Below are 17,011 nucleotides of genomic sequence, written 5' to 3' on the forward strand. Positions count from 1 at the left end.
ACTTTTTTAAATGTATATGTTTGCCACAATTATGTCTTACTATCATCATTTTTACCTTTCTGTCTACTTAAGTCATAATTTTACCATTATGATATAATTTCGACTTTCGTATTTCTACTTTTTAATGTTATAATTTTTTTTTCAACTGAATGACACTATTGTATTTTTTTAGAGCTGCTTTACTGCAGAACTGAACTCTGTTTGCGTTCACTGTAAAGCTGCTTTGAAACATCTGTATTTTAGCGCTATACAAATAAAGGTGACTCGAAAAGACCTTAAAGGGGTGGTATAATGCCCTTTTCACAAGATGTAAAATAAGTCTCTGATGTCCCCAGAGTGTGTGTGTGAAGTTTTGGCTCAAAATACCCCACAGATATTTTTTTACAGCATGTTAAAAATTTTACAGCACTGTTTTGTGTCTGTTCCTTTAAATGCAAATGAGCTGCTGCTCCCGGCACAGGGGGCGGAGCTTCAAGAGCTTGTGTCATCTTACCCCACACAGACATGCACTGAAAATTTTATGTTCAAACCGGATTCAGACAAAAATGGAGAGACTCAAGAAGAAGTGACAACATGTAGAAGCCACAGGACATTTCTGAATGGTTAGTTGATGAATTCATGTTATAAATTGCGTTTCGGGGGGCGGGTTTATGTAAATTATGTAAAAATGAGGAATGTCGTGTAGTCTCTACCAGCCGTTTGTTGTAGTCCTTAAAAAACGATTTCTTTAAAAGCAAATATCTCCCTTTGCTTTGAACTTTGAGCGTTGTGACTTTGCAGATGTTGTTTGTGCTCAAACAGCAACATTACACACTAACTAAAGTTAGAAAAGTGAAATCATAATCAACCACCCCTCACAAAAACGGTTAAATTAAAACAAACAAACAAAAAAACTTCAGTGTCATTAGAACATTTATTCAAGTACTTTGATGCTTCACTCTCATTCTTTTACACAGCTATTTACACAATAAATAAGGCACAGCCTACCAAAAAGGAGGGAAGCCGCAGCTCTTATGACTTTAATTTCAACCATCACACTTGTTGCAAGTTCCAAACACGAGCCGAAATCATCGTCATGTACGAGCTGAACAGACTGTGAAAGGAGAAAACTTTAGAGTTCTCTCAAGGGAGTCATGAGCTAAAGCCCAAGTGTTTATAATGGACACCGGACATCTGGCTCGATGAAGTCATGCTGCGTCCCACTGACCGTTTGCAGGCGCTCGTCCATGAAGCGTCACGACAGCAGGACTGAGAGCGGCCAGCGGAGTCTTCCACAGGGCTGAATATCTGAGCTCTGACCACAGAACATCTTTGGCGTCTTTCGCCATTGGTGAGTCAGTCTGCAAGATGCCCTCGCATGGCAGAACTCACCGACTGAACCCACGGCGGGCCGTTGCAGGCGGTGAGTTCGGGGTTACCGTCAGTGCTGCTTTCGGGCTGTTCTCAGACTTTAATGTCCTGGGACTCTGACATCTTGGCCAGCGTCTTTTTAATGCGAAGTGCGGTGAGCCGAGAGGCAGGGTTATGAGCCCAACACTCCGTCATGAGCTTCCCCATCTGTCTGAGACACTGAAATCAAACACAATGACAACTGTTAAAGCACATTCACACCAAGGACGATGACTGTAATGATAAAGATATCGGTTTGAAAATCATTCTAAATGTATGAAATATTGACATTATCAAAAAAACAATAACTGACAAAAAAAACAAACAAAAAAAAAACATGTAAACATGAAGACCACGTTTGTGTGTTTTTTTTTTTAAAGGCCCTCACCCTCATGTCATTTCAAACCCGTAAAACTTTCATTCATCTTCGAAACCCACATGAAGACTTTTTTTTAAGGAATCTGAGAGCATTCTGTCCGTCCACTGACAGCTACACAACTACCATTTAGACGATTCAAAAAGTTCATAAAGAGATCATAAAACTAATTCATATAAATCGAGTCCAAATTTTCTGAAGAGACTTGATCGCTTTATATGATGAACAGATTGAATTTAGGCTTTTATTCACATTTAAACAATGATCAGTGAACATAAAAAGTAGCTCAACTCAACCTGCTTGATGCGCGAGAACAAACTTCTTGCAGAAGCTCAAACGTGATGCGTAACACGAGAATGAACCTCATTGGTTCCTGCTGAAGCTCAAACGTGCTTGAGCTTCATTTACCACAACTGATGTGTGAGTTGATAAATGTTTATATGTGAATAAAAGCCTAAATTCAATCTGTTCATCATATAAAGCGATCGAATCTCTTCAGAAAAGTTGGACTAAACCGCTTCAGCATTAAAATGTCAGTTGTGTAGCTGTCAATGGAGGGACAGAAAGCTCTCAGATTTCATCAAAAAGATCTTCATTTGTGTTTCGAAGATGAACGAAAGTCTTGCGGGTTTGGAACGACATGAGGGTGAGTAAATGATGACAGAATTTTCGTTTTTTTTGGGTGAACTATCCCTTTAAATAATGAAATCAGTGACGAGTGAGCAGATTAGTGTTTAACCTCATCACTGGTCCAGCGGTTGGGGAAAGATGGCCGTATTCTCTTGATGCACACGACTTCTCGCATGTCTTCATACGATGGGTCATTAGGAACGTGATCGTGATACGGCAGCTGATATTCCTCAACGATACCTGCAGAAACATCCAAAAAAACAATCAATACATAGACATAAATGAGATCTCTTTAAAATCACAAGTGAACCTCTTATTAGTAAAAAAAAAAAAAAAATCAATTAAATGATGAGCAAAGGGAGACTTTTTGATTTTGCATACCTCCTAACAAAAAAATAAGAGATTATTGTCACTCACTATTAAATATTTATAAATCAAACACTGCAAGACTTGGACCTTTCAAATGATGTATAGCTTGTCAAGATAAAATAAAGACTTATTATTACTTTACTTGTGCAGTAAATATAAAAGAAAACAGAAATGGATCACCGGTAAATAAATGTATTTAAATATATATAAATGCAAATGTTTACACTTAAATGAAATATGTAATTGTACTTCATTGAAATATTTAAGGAAAGGCAGATCTGTACCTCCAGACACACTTCGGCGGGCGATCTCCCACAGTATGAGGCCAAAGCTGTAAATGTCTGCCATGATGTAGGACTGAAAATGGCTCCTGTTCAGAGTCTCGTCCAGAACTTCAGGAGCCATGAAGCGTTTGGTGCCCACACGTGTGTTCAGTGGGATGTCCACTTCATTAGTGTCGCTGTTCAATGAGACACAACAGCATTAATACAGTATTTCAATCCTGATGTCAGGATTCTCTACATTGTCATGTCTTTTATTTTGTAATTTGCCATTCATGTTCTTTTGTAGTTCTTGTCATGGTCTTTGTAGTTCTCTCTGTTTATGTTGATTAGTTCCAGGTGTTTCTTATCTCAGGTATTTAACCATGTGCTCGGTCTTGTCTGGGGTGGATTATTGTTTGTTCGTACATGTGACTGTCATGTGGTTACGGATGGAGGCCTTGAGCTTACACTTCATATCATGTGTTTCATGGTCAAGTTATGGATATTTCTCATGATTGGAGCTATTAAACACCTTTTATCTGCATATAGATCCCGACTATTGTTTGACTTTTGAGACTATTGTTTACACCTGACTAGTGTTGCTTTCGTCAACGAAAATTATGACGAAATATTGTCGTCAACGAACCGTTATCACCTGACGAAAACGAGACGAGACTAGACGTAAATGCATGGTCATGTGACGATGACTAAAATACATGTATAATGCAATATTGTTGACGAATAAAAACGAGACTAAATGTGGTTTAAAAAATAAAAACTATGCTAAAATGTCTCTTCATTTTCGTTGACCAAAACGAGACGAGACGAAATGTAACGTCACGACGAATGAGAGAGTTGTGCGTGAATTCTGGATTGCGATCTGGTCACCCGATTATCAGCGAATTTAACCATATATTACTCCATTAGTTATTCTATTAAAATGTCTCATTGATATATTTGACACATTCATAATCATTACTTTTGCTGGTTCTTTGTGACAGCTGTTATGTGCGTTATTGGCAGCGTCTCTTGTTACATGAACACGTCACCGCATCAGCGCCAGAACATGGAGATTTTATTTTAGAGTAGATATAATCGCACAACCTATTCGATATTTTATAATTAAATAAACTAATCGAATATCCAAAAATCGTGACTCATCCCTGCATGGAATCTCTTGTTTCTTTTCCCAAGTCTTCACTCACGTCACGTCTCACCCATTTTCTAAAGGTATTATAAACGTTTCTTGGTTCGCTTTTAATTAGGCCTATTATATTCGTATTCTTTACTGTGGTAAAGTAGAAAAACGCTGTAGGACAGATAGCCTACATTTCTACTTGCATGTCAAATTCTTTTTAACACAGTTTGTGCTTGTTATATTAGACATTGGGCGCGAGTTTAGTTGTAAAGCGCGTTTGACACGTGTGGGTGATTTTTAGTTTCACTTTCTCTGGCAGCGCAATCTCAAACACAGCCTAAATATCTTGCCCTTGTGGAGGATAAAATTCGCTCTTCAAACCAATTTACATCAAGTAGAAAACACGAAGATATCATAAAGAGATCGATATCTTCGTGTTTTCCTGCTCGTGTCCCACATCCCTCTCAAAGCGCAGAGTGTATCACGCGTCTTTGTGTGGAAATATAAAACGAGGTTTTTTTTTTTAATAACCCCCCAACCACCGCCGGTAGTTGGTCCATTACCGCGGTGGTAAAAAAAACCTGCCACCGTCACAGCCCTAAATATAGGCCTACTAAATAGCCTATAATAAGATAGCCTTGTTTGAAATTCTATATTGACTGGGTTAAATAGAATCGCATTACTTAAAAGAGACTAAAATACAATTTTCATTGACTAAAACTAGACTAAAATGTCATCAGTTTTCGTCGACTAAAACTAGACTAAAATGTCATCAGTTTTCGTCGACTAAAACTAGACTAAAATGTCATCAGTTTTCGTCGACTAAAACTTGACTAGACTAAAAAGAGTATGAATGTGACTAAAACTAATAAAAACTAAAATGACAGCCTGACACAAAGACTAGACTAAAACTAAAATTAAAACAGGCCGCCAAAAACAACACTACACCTGACATCTATAGGCACTAGGGCTCTTTTTATTAGCATATAATCTTCAGCAGAGTTCAAATGATTTTTGTGGGTTAAAAAGTTGTTAATGCTACTATGAGTTTAGTTTGTTAAGCTACAAGCTTATAAGTAGTTTAACTACAGTCAAGCTACCCTTTTGATAAAGTAGTTAGCTACAATACAATTTACTGAAAAAAATGATTCATTGAATTTAATAAAAAAATTTATCATAAGTGGTTGCACACAATTGATTTTAGCTACATTTAAACAAATGCATTAAGTTGAACTTAATCAATTTTAGTTCAACTTAATGCATTTGTTTAAATGTAGCTAAAATCAATTGTGTGCAACCACTTACGATAATTTTTTTTATTAAATTCAACTAATTTTTTTCAGTGTATATATATAATGTGTGTCAGTGTTATTTTATTATTTATATACTATTATAGTATTTGCTATTTTGAATAAGCTGTTATTTTTATATTTTATTCATCATTCATTAAAATCTTTGTTTCAACTTTAGTAATTTTAAGTGCTTTTGTTATTTTAATTATTTTTGATATATATTTCTATTTAGCTTTATTTTTATTTCAGTTTCATAAGTAATTTTAGTACTTCAACTTAAACTGATTTTCTTTTCATTTGGTCAAGTTTTTCATCTAATTTAATTACATTTTTTATTTTTAGATTTATTTCAAATAACGAAAACAATTTTTAATAGTTTTGGTTTTATCTAACAATACAAATACTGATATGTATGTAGTTTTAGTTATAGAATAGTATTCAATATCAGGGCATTATGAATCTCATAATTAAAAAAAAATCTTAATAAATGACAGAATTAAACTCAATAAGCACATAAATTAACATTAAACAATAATCAATAAAACTATTTTAAACTATTTGTATAGAGCAAAATTTTAAATAAAGTTATAATCGGCCAAGATTGTGTACTAAATATCAGGAGTTAAAATTAAAAACAAAAATAGCTACAAAAAAGTTGTAAAATGCCAGGCAGGGACTTCTGGGAACACTTTGAATGAATATTTGAAATAATATATTTGAACTGGTTGCAAAGATAATTAGCAAGACGAGTAAACCAGAGTGAGTGTAGTCGTACCTGATGAACTTGACGGCGAGGCCGAGGTCAGCGATGCAGCAGGAGCCATTCCTCTTCACCAGGATGTTTTTGCTCTTCAGGTCTCTGTGGGCGATGGCCGGTTTGCCCTGCGTGCCGAAGATCTCCGTGTGCAGGTGGCAGAGCCCGGACACAGAGGAGTAAGCCAGTCTCAGCATGGCTCGGCTGTCCAGGGTGGTGCACTTCAGATAGTCGTACAGGGAGCCGTTCTCGTGGTAGTCGGTGATGAGGTAGAGTTGAGTCCACGAGCCTGTGCCTTTAATGTCGGCCGCGATGAACCCTGAGGAGAGAGTCGCTGAGGTTAAAATCCCTGCGTGAGACTAAATACACTCTGAGAAAGACCACGCTTAATTTAATGTTATAATTAATCTGATATCAGCTTAATTAATTTGAAATGACTGCTAATCAAGACGGTTCAATCGTGCACGGTTCATTTTCCTTTAATTGCTGACTACATGTTCACCAGTAGGAGTAATTAAATAACAGTAGAGATGCTGCTAACTTAACTATATTTTTCAGTTGCGTGACAGTAGCTCTGCAGTTTTGAGTATAGCATTGCTATTTTTTCTAACGACAGCGACGTAGCATGAAAAGATGCAATAATGCTGTTTGTCGCATCAGACTGTATTGTACAGCCGAGTGATTTGATGCAATGATCAAACACAGCGTACGTCCCGGAGAACGTCCTCAAGCGGCGATTAATTATAGCGACCTGATTTATACGGGATGGTTCATTTTAATTAACTGAATTCACTGATTAATTTGAGTGATCACTCAAACGTGTTCCCGGGAGTTCCTATGTCTAAAATATTTAGTTAAATGAGACAAATAACATGGACATGCTGAGGATTTGGGTTAACGCAGGGGTTCACAAACTTTTCAAGGTCACCAGCAACATGCACCTGCATAAACACTCTTTTACACATGACACTGCTTGCAAAATCCTATCAGATTTATTTGAAACACTGTAATTAAAGGTGCAATAGGTGATTCTCTTTTTTTGTTATGCTATAGGGTTTTTTGAAATATTGTAATAAATACAGTACTACAACTTCTCAACTTCAACGTGATTCTCTTTGTGTTTGTGATGTTAAGTCTCTAAGGCCCTGTTTACACCCGGTATTAAGATGCGTTTTGCTCGATCGGATCACAGGTGGACGACACTAAATACAGGAGTAAACGGGGTCTAAAGCGCTTTGAGCTTGTCCACTTTTGCCCTCTTCCAGAGGTAGTTGAAAACACATTCGACCGGATTGCTTTCGTAATGTAAACGCTCATGAGGTCGAGTGTGTTCAAACAGACACAAAAGACCGTCTACTCTCCATCTACTGAACTAATGAGTAACATTATGGGAAGAGCTCTAGCCAGACGGGATTTAAACTTTGTCGGCTGAAGACCCAAGTTTGGTTTGAAGATGAAAAACATACCAAGCTCAATGTTCTCTCACCATTCTGTCGTCTTCGGTCGCGTTCATATGTAAATTGCATGAGCTTATTTTGTAAAACCATTAAAATTAAATAAAATCAACTCAGACAAATCTCTTGTAGTTAAAGATTAGCTACACGAAAGCACACTTTTGCACACACACGTACTACACGGGGTTCGCGAGGGAACTGCAGGGGTTTTGTGACTTGATGAAAAGTAAATAATAAATTAAATCATAACATTTTTAAATTAAATAAATAATTTTAAAATATCAATCAAAATAAAACACTAAAAACATTCAATATTTTATTTTTTTTCCTGCATGTGACCTTTAACCCTCTGGGGACCAAGCTGTTTTTGGGGTCCTTGAGATGTTCTGACATGTCTTGACATTTGTGCTTTTTTCAGTTATTTATAAACATGTTAATGGCAAAGGTGTAAATTCACTCTATATAGCACAAACAGGGCTACCATAATATGCGAGCAACGTGTATGTAGATGTTTGTATTTTTAAGAGAATAATGTTTATGCGTGGTTATTGAAAAAAATTAAAATGAAAGTTGCTGAATTAAGACCACAAAACACATATTAAATATGTGTCCACAAGACTTTTGACTAATGGATGTTGTCCCTTTAAGTTCTAGCTTCAAAATGATGTAAAAATAGTCTTGCTTTATCGTTCACAAAAAAAAATACATTGATTTAAATGGTGTAAAACAGGTTTTGCTTGGAAAGCCAATATGCGAGGGGGAGGAGTAGTTTACACCTTAGATTATGAATGTCCCACCCACTCTGTATAATGAGCCATTCACTCAGGTGTGAAACTGACTGAGCCACAATGCAAGGACAAAAGATGTATTTAGAAGAAGACTTATATTGACCATTTAAGATTTCGCTTACATCTCTCTTGTAAATATGTTTTGCTATTTTATTCAAAATGTTACAATTACAACAATAATTACAATTTCAACAATATTTCAAGTGTACTCTTTCTTTGTAAAAAAAAAAAAAAAAAAAGATTATAGGCCTACATTTTATCATATGTATTCATTAGTTTGAATATAGCCAACATTGGAACATCTAACATCTTAGTCTATGAATTTATTTTTGACAAAAATAGTATTTTTTTTGCAGTTTAATACGTTGCTTATACAAATACATTTTTACTCATCTCAGTAGGCTATAGCAAAGCAGTTTATTCTTTCACACACAGACGCGCGATTCATATTTAGGCTAAACAGTCTTTACAAATATGTCCCCTTCATTCATCTCACAGAAAGGCGAGTCATATTATAGAAATGCGATTCATCTTTTTGCGGTTTACATAGGCCTACACTAACGTTATTCCACACGTGAGAAAAGAAAACAGCCTACCTCACTCCTCAGCGGAATCTGCTCCTCATTTCAGGAGATATTGCTCCTCATCAGCACTGTTCTGAGGAATATTTTCTCCATAAGGTAGGCTATAATGTCTCACTCGCGAGGAGTCGCGACGCGCTTTGTTTACAGCTGATGTGGGCGTTTCACAGCTCTGAAATAGTTCTCAGAATTTGCGTTTGAATAGCACGCGCTCTCCGGGGAGTGGTCACATTACTGTGAATGAGCTCCTAATGAGCTCGACAGGAGTCGCTCTCTTTTTATACAGATTACAGAAGCTGAGAATATTTGTTTTTTATATAAATGACTTCATTTAAAAGATGCGATCTCAAGCTTTATGCCCGTGGGTCTGTTTGCCTGTTTGCCTGAATTTTCGCGGAGTTATAGATCATTTTCGAACGCGTTTCAAATGGGAGTTTACTGACAGAGAGAAGGCAGAAATCGCATCATGTTAATTTTTCTTTATTTGTCAAAAAGCAAAACACTTTATTTTTATTGTGAGTATACAGAAAAAAAATAGAAACTGAACAGGATCGATTGATGTATTACACGAAAATGAAAGATCAAAATTAACAGAGCATTTAGTGTTTATTTTCATTGCTAAAAAAAAAAAAACGAGCAAAACGCGCGGGCGCGTTTGTGGTCCCCAGAGGGTTAAGCAACATCAGAGAGCTGTGTGTGTGTGTGTGTGTGTGTGTGTGTGTGTGTGTGTGCACATGCGTGTGTGTGTGTGTGTCTGAGAAAGAAAGTCTCACCCAGTATATTCTCATGTCTCATGAGGACAGTCTGATATATCTCCGTCTCTCTGAACCAGCTGGCCTCCTCTGTGGTGAAAAAGACTTTCACAGCTACTTTCTCTCCTCTCCATCTACCCATCCACACCTCTCCATAACGGCCCTTCCCAATCTGTGTCACCATCTGGATCTGCTTCGCTATAGTGCGCTGCACCTAGATAGATAGACAGATAGATAGATAGATAGACAGATAGATAGATAGATAGATAGATAGACAGACAGACAGACAGACAGATAGATAGATAGATAGATAGATAGATAGATAGATAGATAGATAGATAGATAGATAGATAGATAGATAGATAGATAGATAGATAGATAGATAGATAGATAGATAGATAGCTTTTAACTTTTATTTTGACAGATTGTATGAAGACATTTGAGTTTCTGTGTGTATTTGAAAATAGTTTATCATCAAATGAAATGGTGAAATGCTTGTGAAGTGGCAGCTCTGGAGATCAAGTGTGTTCATGTGAGACGCCAGACGCTGAAATTGCCGCTCATTCACACTTCATATTTAAATAGCAATCATTCTGCAGTTTAATATTTACAGACACTAGTCCATCACACGTGTACAGACAATTTGCCAAATTCCATAACATTCCATGTTATACAGTAAATTCCATTGTTATGACTGTATTCTATGTGCATTTCATTGGTCCCTATGTGGACGTTGATTTCATGTCTTGTGTGACTGTGTGCAGTGTGTGATTCTCACCAGCAGGGGGAGTCCTGACCCTGAGCCGGAGCTCTGGGACTGCTCTATGAGATCCCGCAGGGATTCTCCGGGAGGAATGAGAGTTTCGTCAGGATGCAGGCCAAGGCTGTAGCGCGGGGCCAACTCATGACGCTTATACCTGAAACACCACACAGACGACTGAACCAAACTCCACACAAAGACAACATGGAGATTGAGACTGAGGTCTCCATGATTAAAACCGTAATGTTATAATAATCTGTCAGATTAAGTCATGATTAATCTGTAAGGTTTAGTTTATAGTCATTTCAATTAGATTTATTTAAGAACAAGTGTCTGTGTGGTAACTTACACACCTGAAGTAACAGAAGATGATGATGAAGGTGAGGATGAAGCTACAGACGGTCACTGAGATGAGCAGAGCGATATGATGAATATCTCCAACTACATAACCTGCACACACACACACACACACACACACACACACACACACACACACACAAGTATTATTACATGTCCAATAGAGAGGAGAGCAAAGGTTGAACACGCAACAGAGCTGAGTGAAATCAGAGTCATCGCTATTCGCCACAGCACAGGTGAGAGGGTGTGTGTGTGTGTGTGTGTGTGTGTGTGTGTGTGTGTGTGTGTGTGTGTGAGGCAGACAGAGGGACTTCTATTCTGCTGTGCTGATTGATGGCAGTTGTATCGTGACAGCCACAATAAACCCTACAGGTGTGTAAGGGCTTCTGACCTAGATATACTTTTGGGAACAAATCAGACTTTTTTTCTTCTAGGAATGATGCCCAAAGAAACAAATTACTAAAAAAGCTAAATAATTATGTATTTATTTTACTTTTTTTTATATAGTAATTAAGAATAGATTATTATATGGTTGCCCAAAGAAAAAATAACAAAAGAGGCTAAATAATTATTTATTTATTTATACTTCTTATAGTAATTAAGACTAGATTATTATTATATAATAATATATTATTATTAGAGTTGTATTAATATAATGAAGTAAATGTATTTATTTAATTTTCATTTAATTTTTTAATTTTTTATTATTATTTATTTTAGTTTTAGCAATTTTTTTAAATTTATTTAGTACTTTAGTACTAAATGTGTTTTTATTTCAGTTTTAGTTTAGCATGTTGCTATGCTGTTGCTAAACGGTTCAACTAAGGGTTGAGGGTTAAAATAACTCACTAACTTTAAATTGTAATAATAATGCTTACCTGAACAAACACTATTCAATAGCTGTAGTAAAAGGATAGTAAAACCTGAAAATGTTGTTCCTGTGGTGACATTTTTGTTTTCCTTATAAATCTTAATAAATTGTTGTTGTTTTTTAAAAGTAAAAATGCAGAAAGTTTACTGTGATGGGTAGGTTTAGGGTTAGGACATAGAATATACAGTTTGTACAGTATAAAAATCATTATGTCTATGGAAAGTGCACATTAAACATGAAAACCCAACGTGTGTGGGTGTGTCTCTGTGTATGTGTCCGTGTGTGTGTGTGTGTATGAACTCACTGGGTGTTCGTAGGGGAGGCAGTGTTGGGTGTAAGTCTCTGTTACAGTAGTCCTGATCTGTGCAGCACTCTAGTGCTCGCCGCTGTTTAGAGTTCCCTGTGTCCTAAACACACACACACACACACGTTATATTAACACATCAGGATATTTTAGGCTCAGCAACATACACAATAAAACAGAACATGCAGCATGAGATAATGTACTGTAGAGGTGATACTTGAAATGAGTGGGGAAAAATAAGCGGTGATATTATTGGTTCATATAATTTTGCACAATAAAACAAGGGGCATATTTTAGAAATTAAATAGGATTGGTTTTGTATTTTATGTTGTATTAAGTTTTGGACTGTATTTTGTTTTGTGTTATGATAAGGAGAAGTGTAAAGGAATAGTTCACTCAACACATGTACTATTGACTACTATGGTGATTTTTGTAAAAAATAACCATTCATTTTTATAACATGGAAAAGAGCAGCTGTTAAACTGCTGAACTATCTTAATTTGTTTTGCATGGAAGAAAGAAAATCACGAGTATGGAAACTTGTTTCCACCACAGAATAATAATAAAAAAAAAGGTACACTACTTTTCAAGAGTTTTTGAAAGAAGTCTCTTATGCTCATCAAGGCTACATTTACTTGATCAATATTACAGTAAACACAGTAATATTGTGAAATATTATTATAATTTAAACTGTTTTCTATTGTAATATATTGTAAAATGTAATTTATTCCTGTGATCAAAGCTGAATTTTCAGCATCATTACTTCAGTCTTCAGTGTCACATGATCCTTCAGAAATCATTCTTATATGATGATTTGCTGCACAAGAAACATTTCTGATTATTACCAATGTTAATATTTAATATTAATATTCTTGTCAAAACTAATCTTGCCACTCATACTTTTTCAGAATTGCGAGTTTATATCTTGCAATTTTGATTTACTATTTACTAATTTTAAGATACGAAGTTGCATAGTGACAGACAAGGTCAGAATTGTGAGTTATAAAGAGGCAAGGGTGAATAAATGACCGAATTAAAATGTTTGGGTGAACTGTGCCAGTTGAGGAGCAACACACGAGTTTGTAAAGTGGGTGTTTAATTCCCTGTCGGTTATATAAGGCTTTTGTTTCGTCAGTGCTTGAGGACTGATGCACCAACACTTAAGTAGTTTATTTTGGAAATTAGAGTAGTTTATGACTCACTCGGCACTGAAACTCTGATCCGACCAGACCCAGACACCCTGACGTCACCACAGCCGCTCCACCCTCTTCCTCCACCATAGTGAAGCAGAACCCGTCCGTTCTGAACACACGACACACATGTAATACTGCGTACGGGACGTGTGCAAGTGTGGTGTAAGTGTGGTGGAGTGTGTCCTTATACCTGCATGTGTTATTAGTCGAGTCCTCCGGGCAGTGGTGATAACAGTAACACCACAGGAAGCGCTGAGGTAGAGCCGACGCATCACTTCCTGTCTCCCGATGCTCTTCCACCTTCCCAGAATTCCTCAGCAGCATGGTGTCCAGAACATTAGCTGAAGATGAACAGAAATTGGAAATAAGTCAGTTATCTGCCTTGCAAGACGTCTGTCAGAAACTCGCACAACATTTATCCTACTCAAAAAGAAGAGAAGTGATGAAAAGTGATGAGAGACCGAACTGAATAATTACTCCAGATTTACAGACTCTCAGGATCAAAACACACAGCTTTGAAGTATGAAAATTATGGCACCTGGGGAAATATGGCTGCAAATATCACATCATTCTCACTCTTTCATCTTCAAATATTCACAGGGAGAAAAGACCCAGAGACATTTTCAAATTACAAAAAGTTTGGACAGTCTATCACTTGTTTTGAAGTGATATGAAGAAGTTATTTGCGTTTGTTTATTCTTCATGGCCATAAAGGCTTCAGAAAAGCAGATTAAAAGGACCTAGACTGCAAAATCATATATTGCAGATTCCATCCTAAAAAATTGCGGTGATAAACTAGATTAATTAGGCAAAGTAATTTTTGCTTTGTAAGACTGAAATAAAAACAATAATTGGACCATTTTAAACTAAATTTAATTGTCAATGCCTCAAAATACAAAATAACAATAAAATTAAAAATAATTATGAATGATTAGTTTTAAGTGATAACTTTGGCAGATCAAAGTGTTAAATAAATATAATAAAACACACACACTATATATATATATATACAGTATTCACATACAGATATTGAATAATCAAATGTAAAATAACAGTATTTTATTCCGGGATGATTTTTGGGGTTTAAATATAATTTATTCTGAAGCATTCTCATCATTGTTCTATCAGCTTCTATCTATCTATCTATCTATCTATCTATCTATCTATCTATCTATCTATATATATATATATATATATATATATATATATTATAAACTATAATAACCTTGCTGAGAGCACAATTGAGCTTTTGTGTCCATGAGCGAGACACTTAACCCCGGGTTATTGCTGCTGTAATTAGAGCATGGTAAATCACTTTGGGTGAAAAGTAAGTAACACAAAATTATAATACAGGGCTGTAAAGTTGATGTGTGTGTTTTCCTCTCCCTCTGAAACTAGTGCACACACACACACGCACACACACACACACACACACACACTGTTTTAAATGGCCACAAAGGTGCTTATAGAAGCTGACCAAACACCCTTCAGTCAAAATAACTGCACATCTGTGAGCTGTTAAAGAGAGAGGGGGTGCTGAGGGATGGTGTATATAATTTTGACATCAAGACATAAAATAAAGTTGCTTATTTCACGGCTCTCTGGAACATTTGATTCTGTTAGGTCAGTTGTGGCATTCAGTGGTCAAATATTCTTGTATAGTTATGCTACAAAATCATGTTTATATACAGTCAAATTGGGGTTGGGAACACATTGGGGTTGGGAACACATCTGTAAACACAGACTGTACAATAAATCAGGCAGTAAAATGCAATATGAACAAACCAATTAATATCTTTCATAACATAATTGAGAAACTATTTGCAAAGTCTGGTTAGCAATGATAAGTGGAAGCTAAATTTTAGCAGACACTGCTAAACCATATGTATATTAGTGTACATACACAAATATAAACTTTAAAATGAATTATATATACAGTCTATACACTCTTTTTTTCCTGGAATAATAAAATATTTAAAATAGATCAAACTCAAATTAATACTTCATGTCCATAATGTACAGTCATATTACATAACGGTTGCGTTGCTCACCCTGTCTGGGTTTATTTTGTGATAATGGCCTTCTGACGGTGCATTATGTTACATTTAGTGTGTTAAAATCTCTTTCAACAAACTATTCCCGTCTTTCACCCTCTCTATTACAAACCATCACTAGTCTAAACTCACTAATGCACTGCTTATATTACAGTCCCGAACACACAGCTTTAGTCTGGATGAAGAACGGAGGCTAGTCTGTGTGTGCGTCTAAAAGCATCCTAGTATGTCGAACACACATAATTAAGGGACAACTTTAATCCTACAAAGTACAGACACACTTACACAGACATGTGAATGTATAAGACTCATTCATGTAAAGGGCCCCGGGACGTAAACACTCACGGTTTCCCACACACCGTGAGTCTGATGCACTGCTCAATATCTCATCCCATCCCGGTCTGATCCATTCATTTTACATATGCATGAAACACACACACACACACAGACGCAGACGGATTTGGCCCTCGCTTGCATAGTTAAGAAAGCCCTGTGAAAACAGTCGTAAACACAGTCGCCGCTGCGAGACGTAACGTATAAACAGAACAGCTCATTTATAACCGCTAACCGGAGAGCGCTAGCTTACACATATACAGTCAACAACCTGCTAAAGAAGCTTTTAGTTTGTTTGGTCTTTGCTTGAAGAGTTATTGATTTCACACTTTTTTCTACTCTGTATTAAAATCCTTTCACTCTAAACTTCTGAGAGCCTTTATCTAAACCCGGAGGCTGACAGAAATGAACTAGTGACATGGCTGTTTTTGGCTCTGTTCACAACAAGGCAAGAGGCGTGAATCTGGCAAAGAAGATCCGCGATCCTTGGTTTCTCACCCGCGTCACTCTCCATCTGGCTGTCAGAGTCATTTACATCATATAAACACTGAAACACAGACTATTTGACTACTTTTCTGGATGACTAGTAAATGAGAGGTCGCGCAAGCCCTACTAAAGCGAATCTGTTCTGAACATACAGGACATTTAAAGCAGACAAACACAATATCACATACTTTATTTTATTAAAAGCATGAAGTGTTACACAGACAGATAATGTAATGTTAAAAGAAAAATATGAAATATATATTCCATACTCCATTGTGTTCAGCTAAATGTATGAGTCGACCGAATAATACAGTGTCTTTGTGTTTCGCCTCACAAATGCAAGAAATGTTAAACAGAAAAATTCTGAAAGTTATAAAATAATAATTTTATCAAAAAGACGAAATGGTTTTATGTTTGAGAATTCATAATTGATTTTTTTTATTATATAAAATAGTTTATATAGTTTGTTTATGCTTAATGCATAATAAAATTGCATAAAAAAGTAAGTAATTTTTTTACCTCACATAAGAGAATCATAATTCTGTTAATGATTTGTTAGCTTATAAAAATATACATATTTAAATATATATTTATATCCTAACACGTATCTAAATATATCCTAAATATATTGTGTTCAAGAAAGCTATTTTTTTATCTTAAAAAGTAAAATAAACAAACAAAAGATGTTTGGGACATCATAAGAGACTAAATATACTGTATCTTTATCCCATCTAAAAATGCATTTAGAAGAATAAGATTTTAGATAAATAAAATAAAATAAAAATAACCTAAATTAAAAAAGCAAGTAAAATAGTTGGGTTACACTTTATTTTAAGGTGTCATTGTTACAGTGTAATTAATATATTT

General features: G+C 35.9%; 1 protein-coding gene across 2 annotated transcripts in view; it reads right to left on the reverse strand.

Annotated features, from left to right (window-relative positions):
* Positions 1 to 896: 896 nt before the first annotated feature.
* Positions 897 to 17,011, reverse strand: part of bmpr1ba (bone morphogenetic protein receptor, type IBa) — a 65,338-nt gene continuing 49,223 nt past the window's right edge. For both annotated transcript variants that reach the window (XM_084113380.1, XM_084113379.1), the window contains 10 exons: positions 13,462 to 13,612; positions 13,281 to 13,380; positions 12,079 to 12,181; positions 10,900 to 10,996; positions 10,565 to 10,703; positions 9,808 to 10,000; positions 6,233 to 6,530; positions 3,049 to 3,224; positions 2,505 to 2,635; positions 897 to 1,569 (listed from right to left, as the gene is read on the reverse strand). In XM_084113380.1, the coding sequence (XP_083969506.1) occupies positions 1,444 to 1,569; positions 2,505 to 2,635; positions 3,049 to 3,224; positions 6,233 to 6,530; positions 9,808 to 10,000; positions 10,565 to 10,703; positions 10,900 to 10,996; positions 12,079 to 12,181; positions 13,281 to 13,380; positions 13,462 to 13,612 (1,514 nt within the window). In that variant the 3' untranslated portion in view covers positions 897 to 1,443. The remainder of the gene's footprint in view (positions 1,570 to 2,504; positions 2,636 to 3,048; positions 3,225 to 6,232; positions 6,531 to 9,807; positions 10,001 to 10,564; positions 10,704 to 10,899; positions 10,997 to 12,078; positions 12,182 to 13,280; positions 13,381 to 13,461; positions 13,613 to 17,011) is intronic.

The sequence above is a fragment of the Abramis brama genome (genome assembly GCF_963993115.1).
Source record: "Abramis brama genome assembly, chromosome: 5".
Lineage (NCBI taxonomy): Eukaryota > Metazoa > Chordata > Actinopteri > Cypriniformes > Leuciscidae > Abramis > Abramis brama.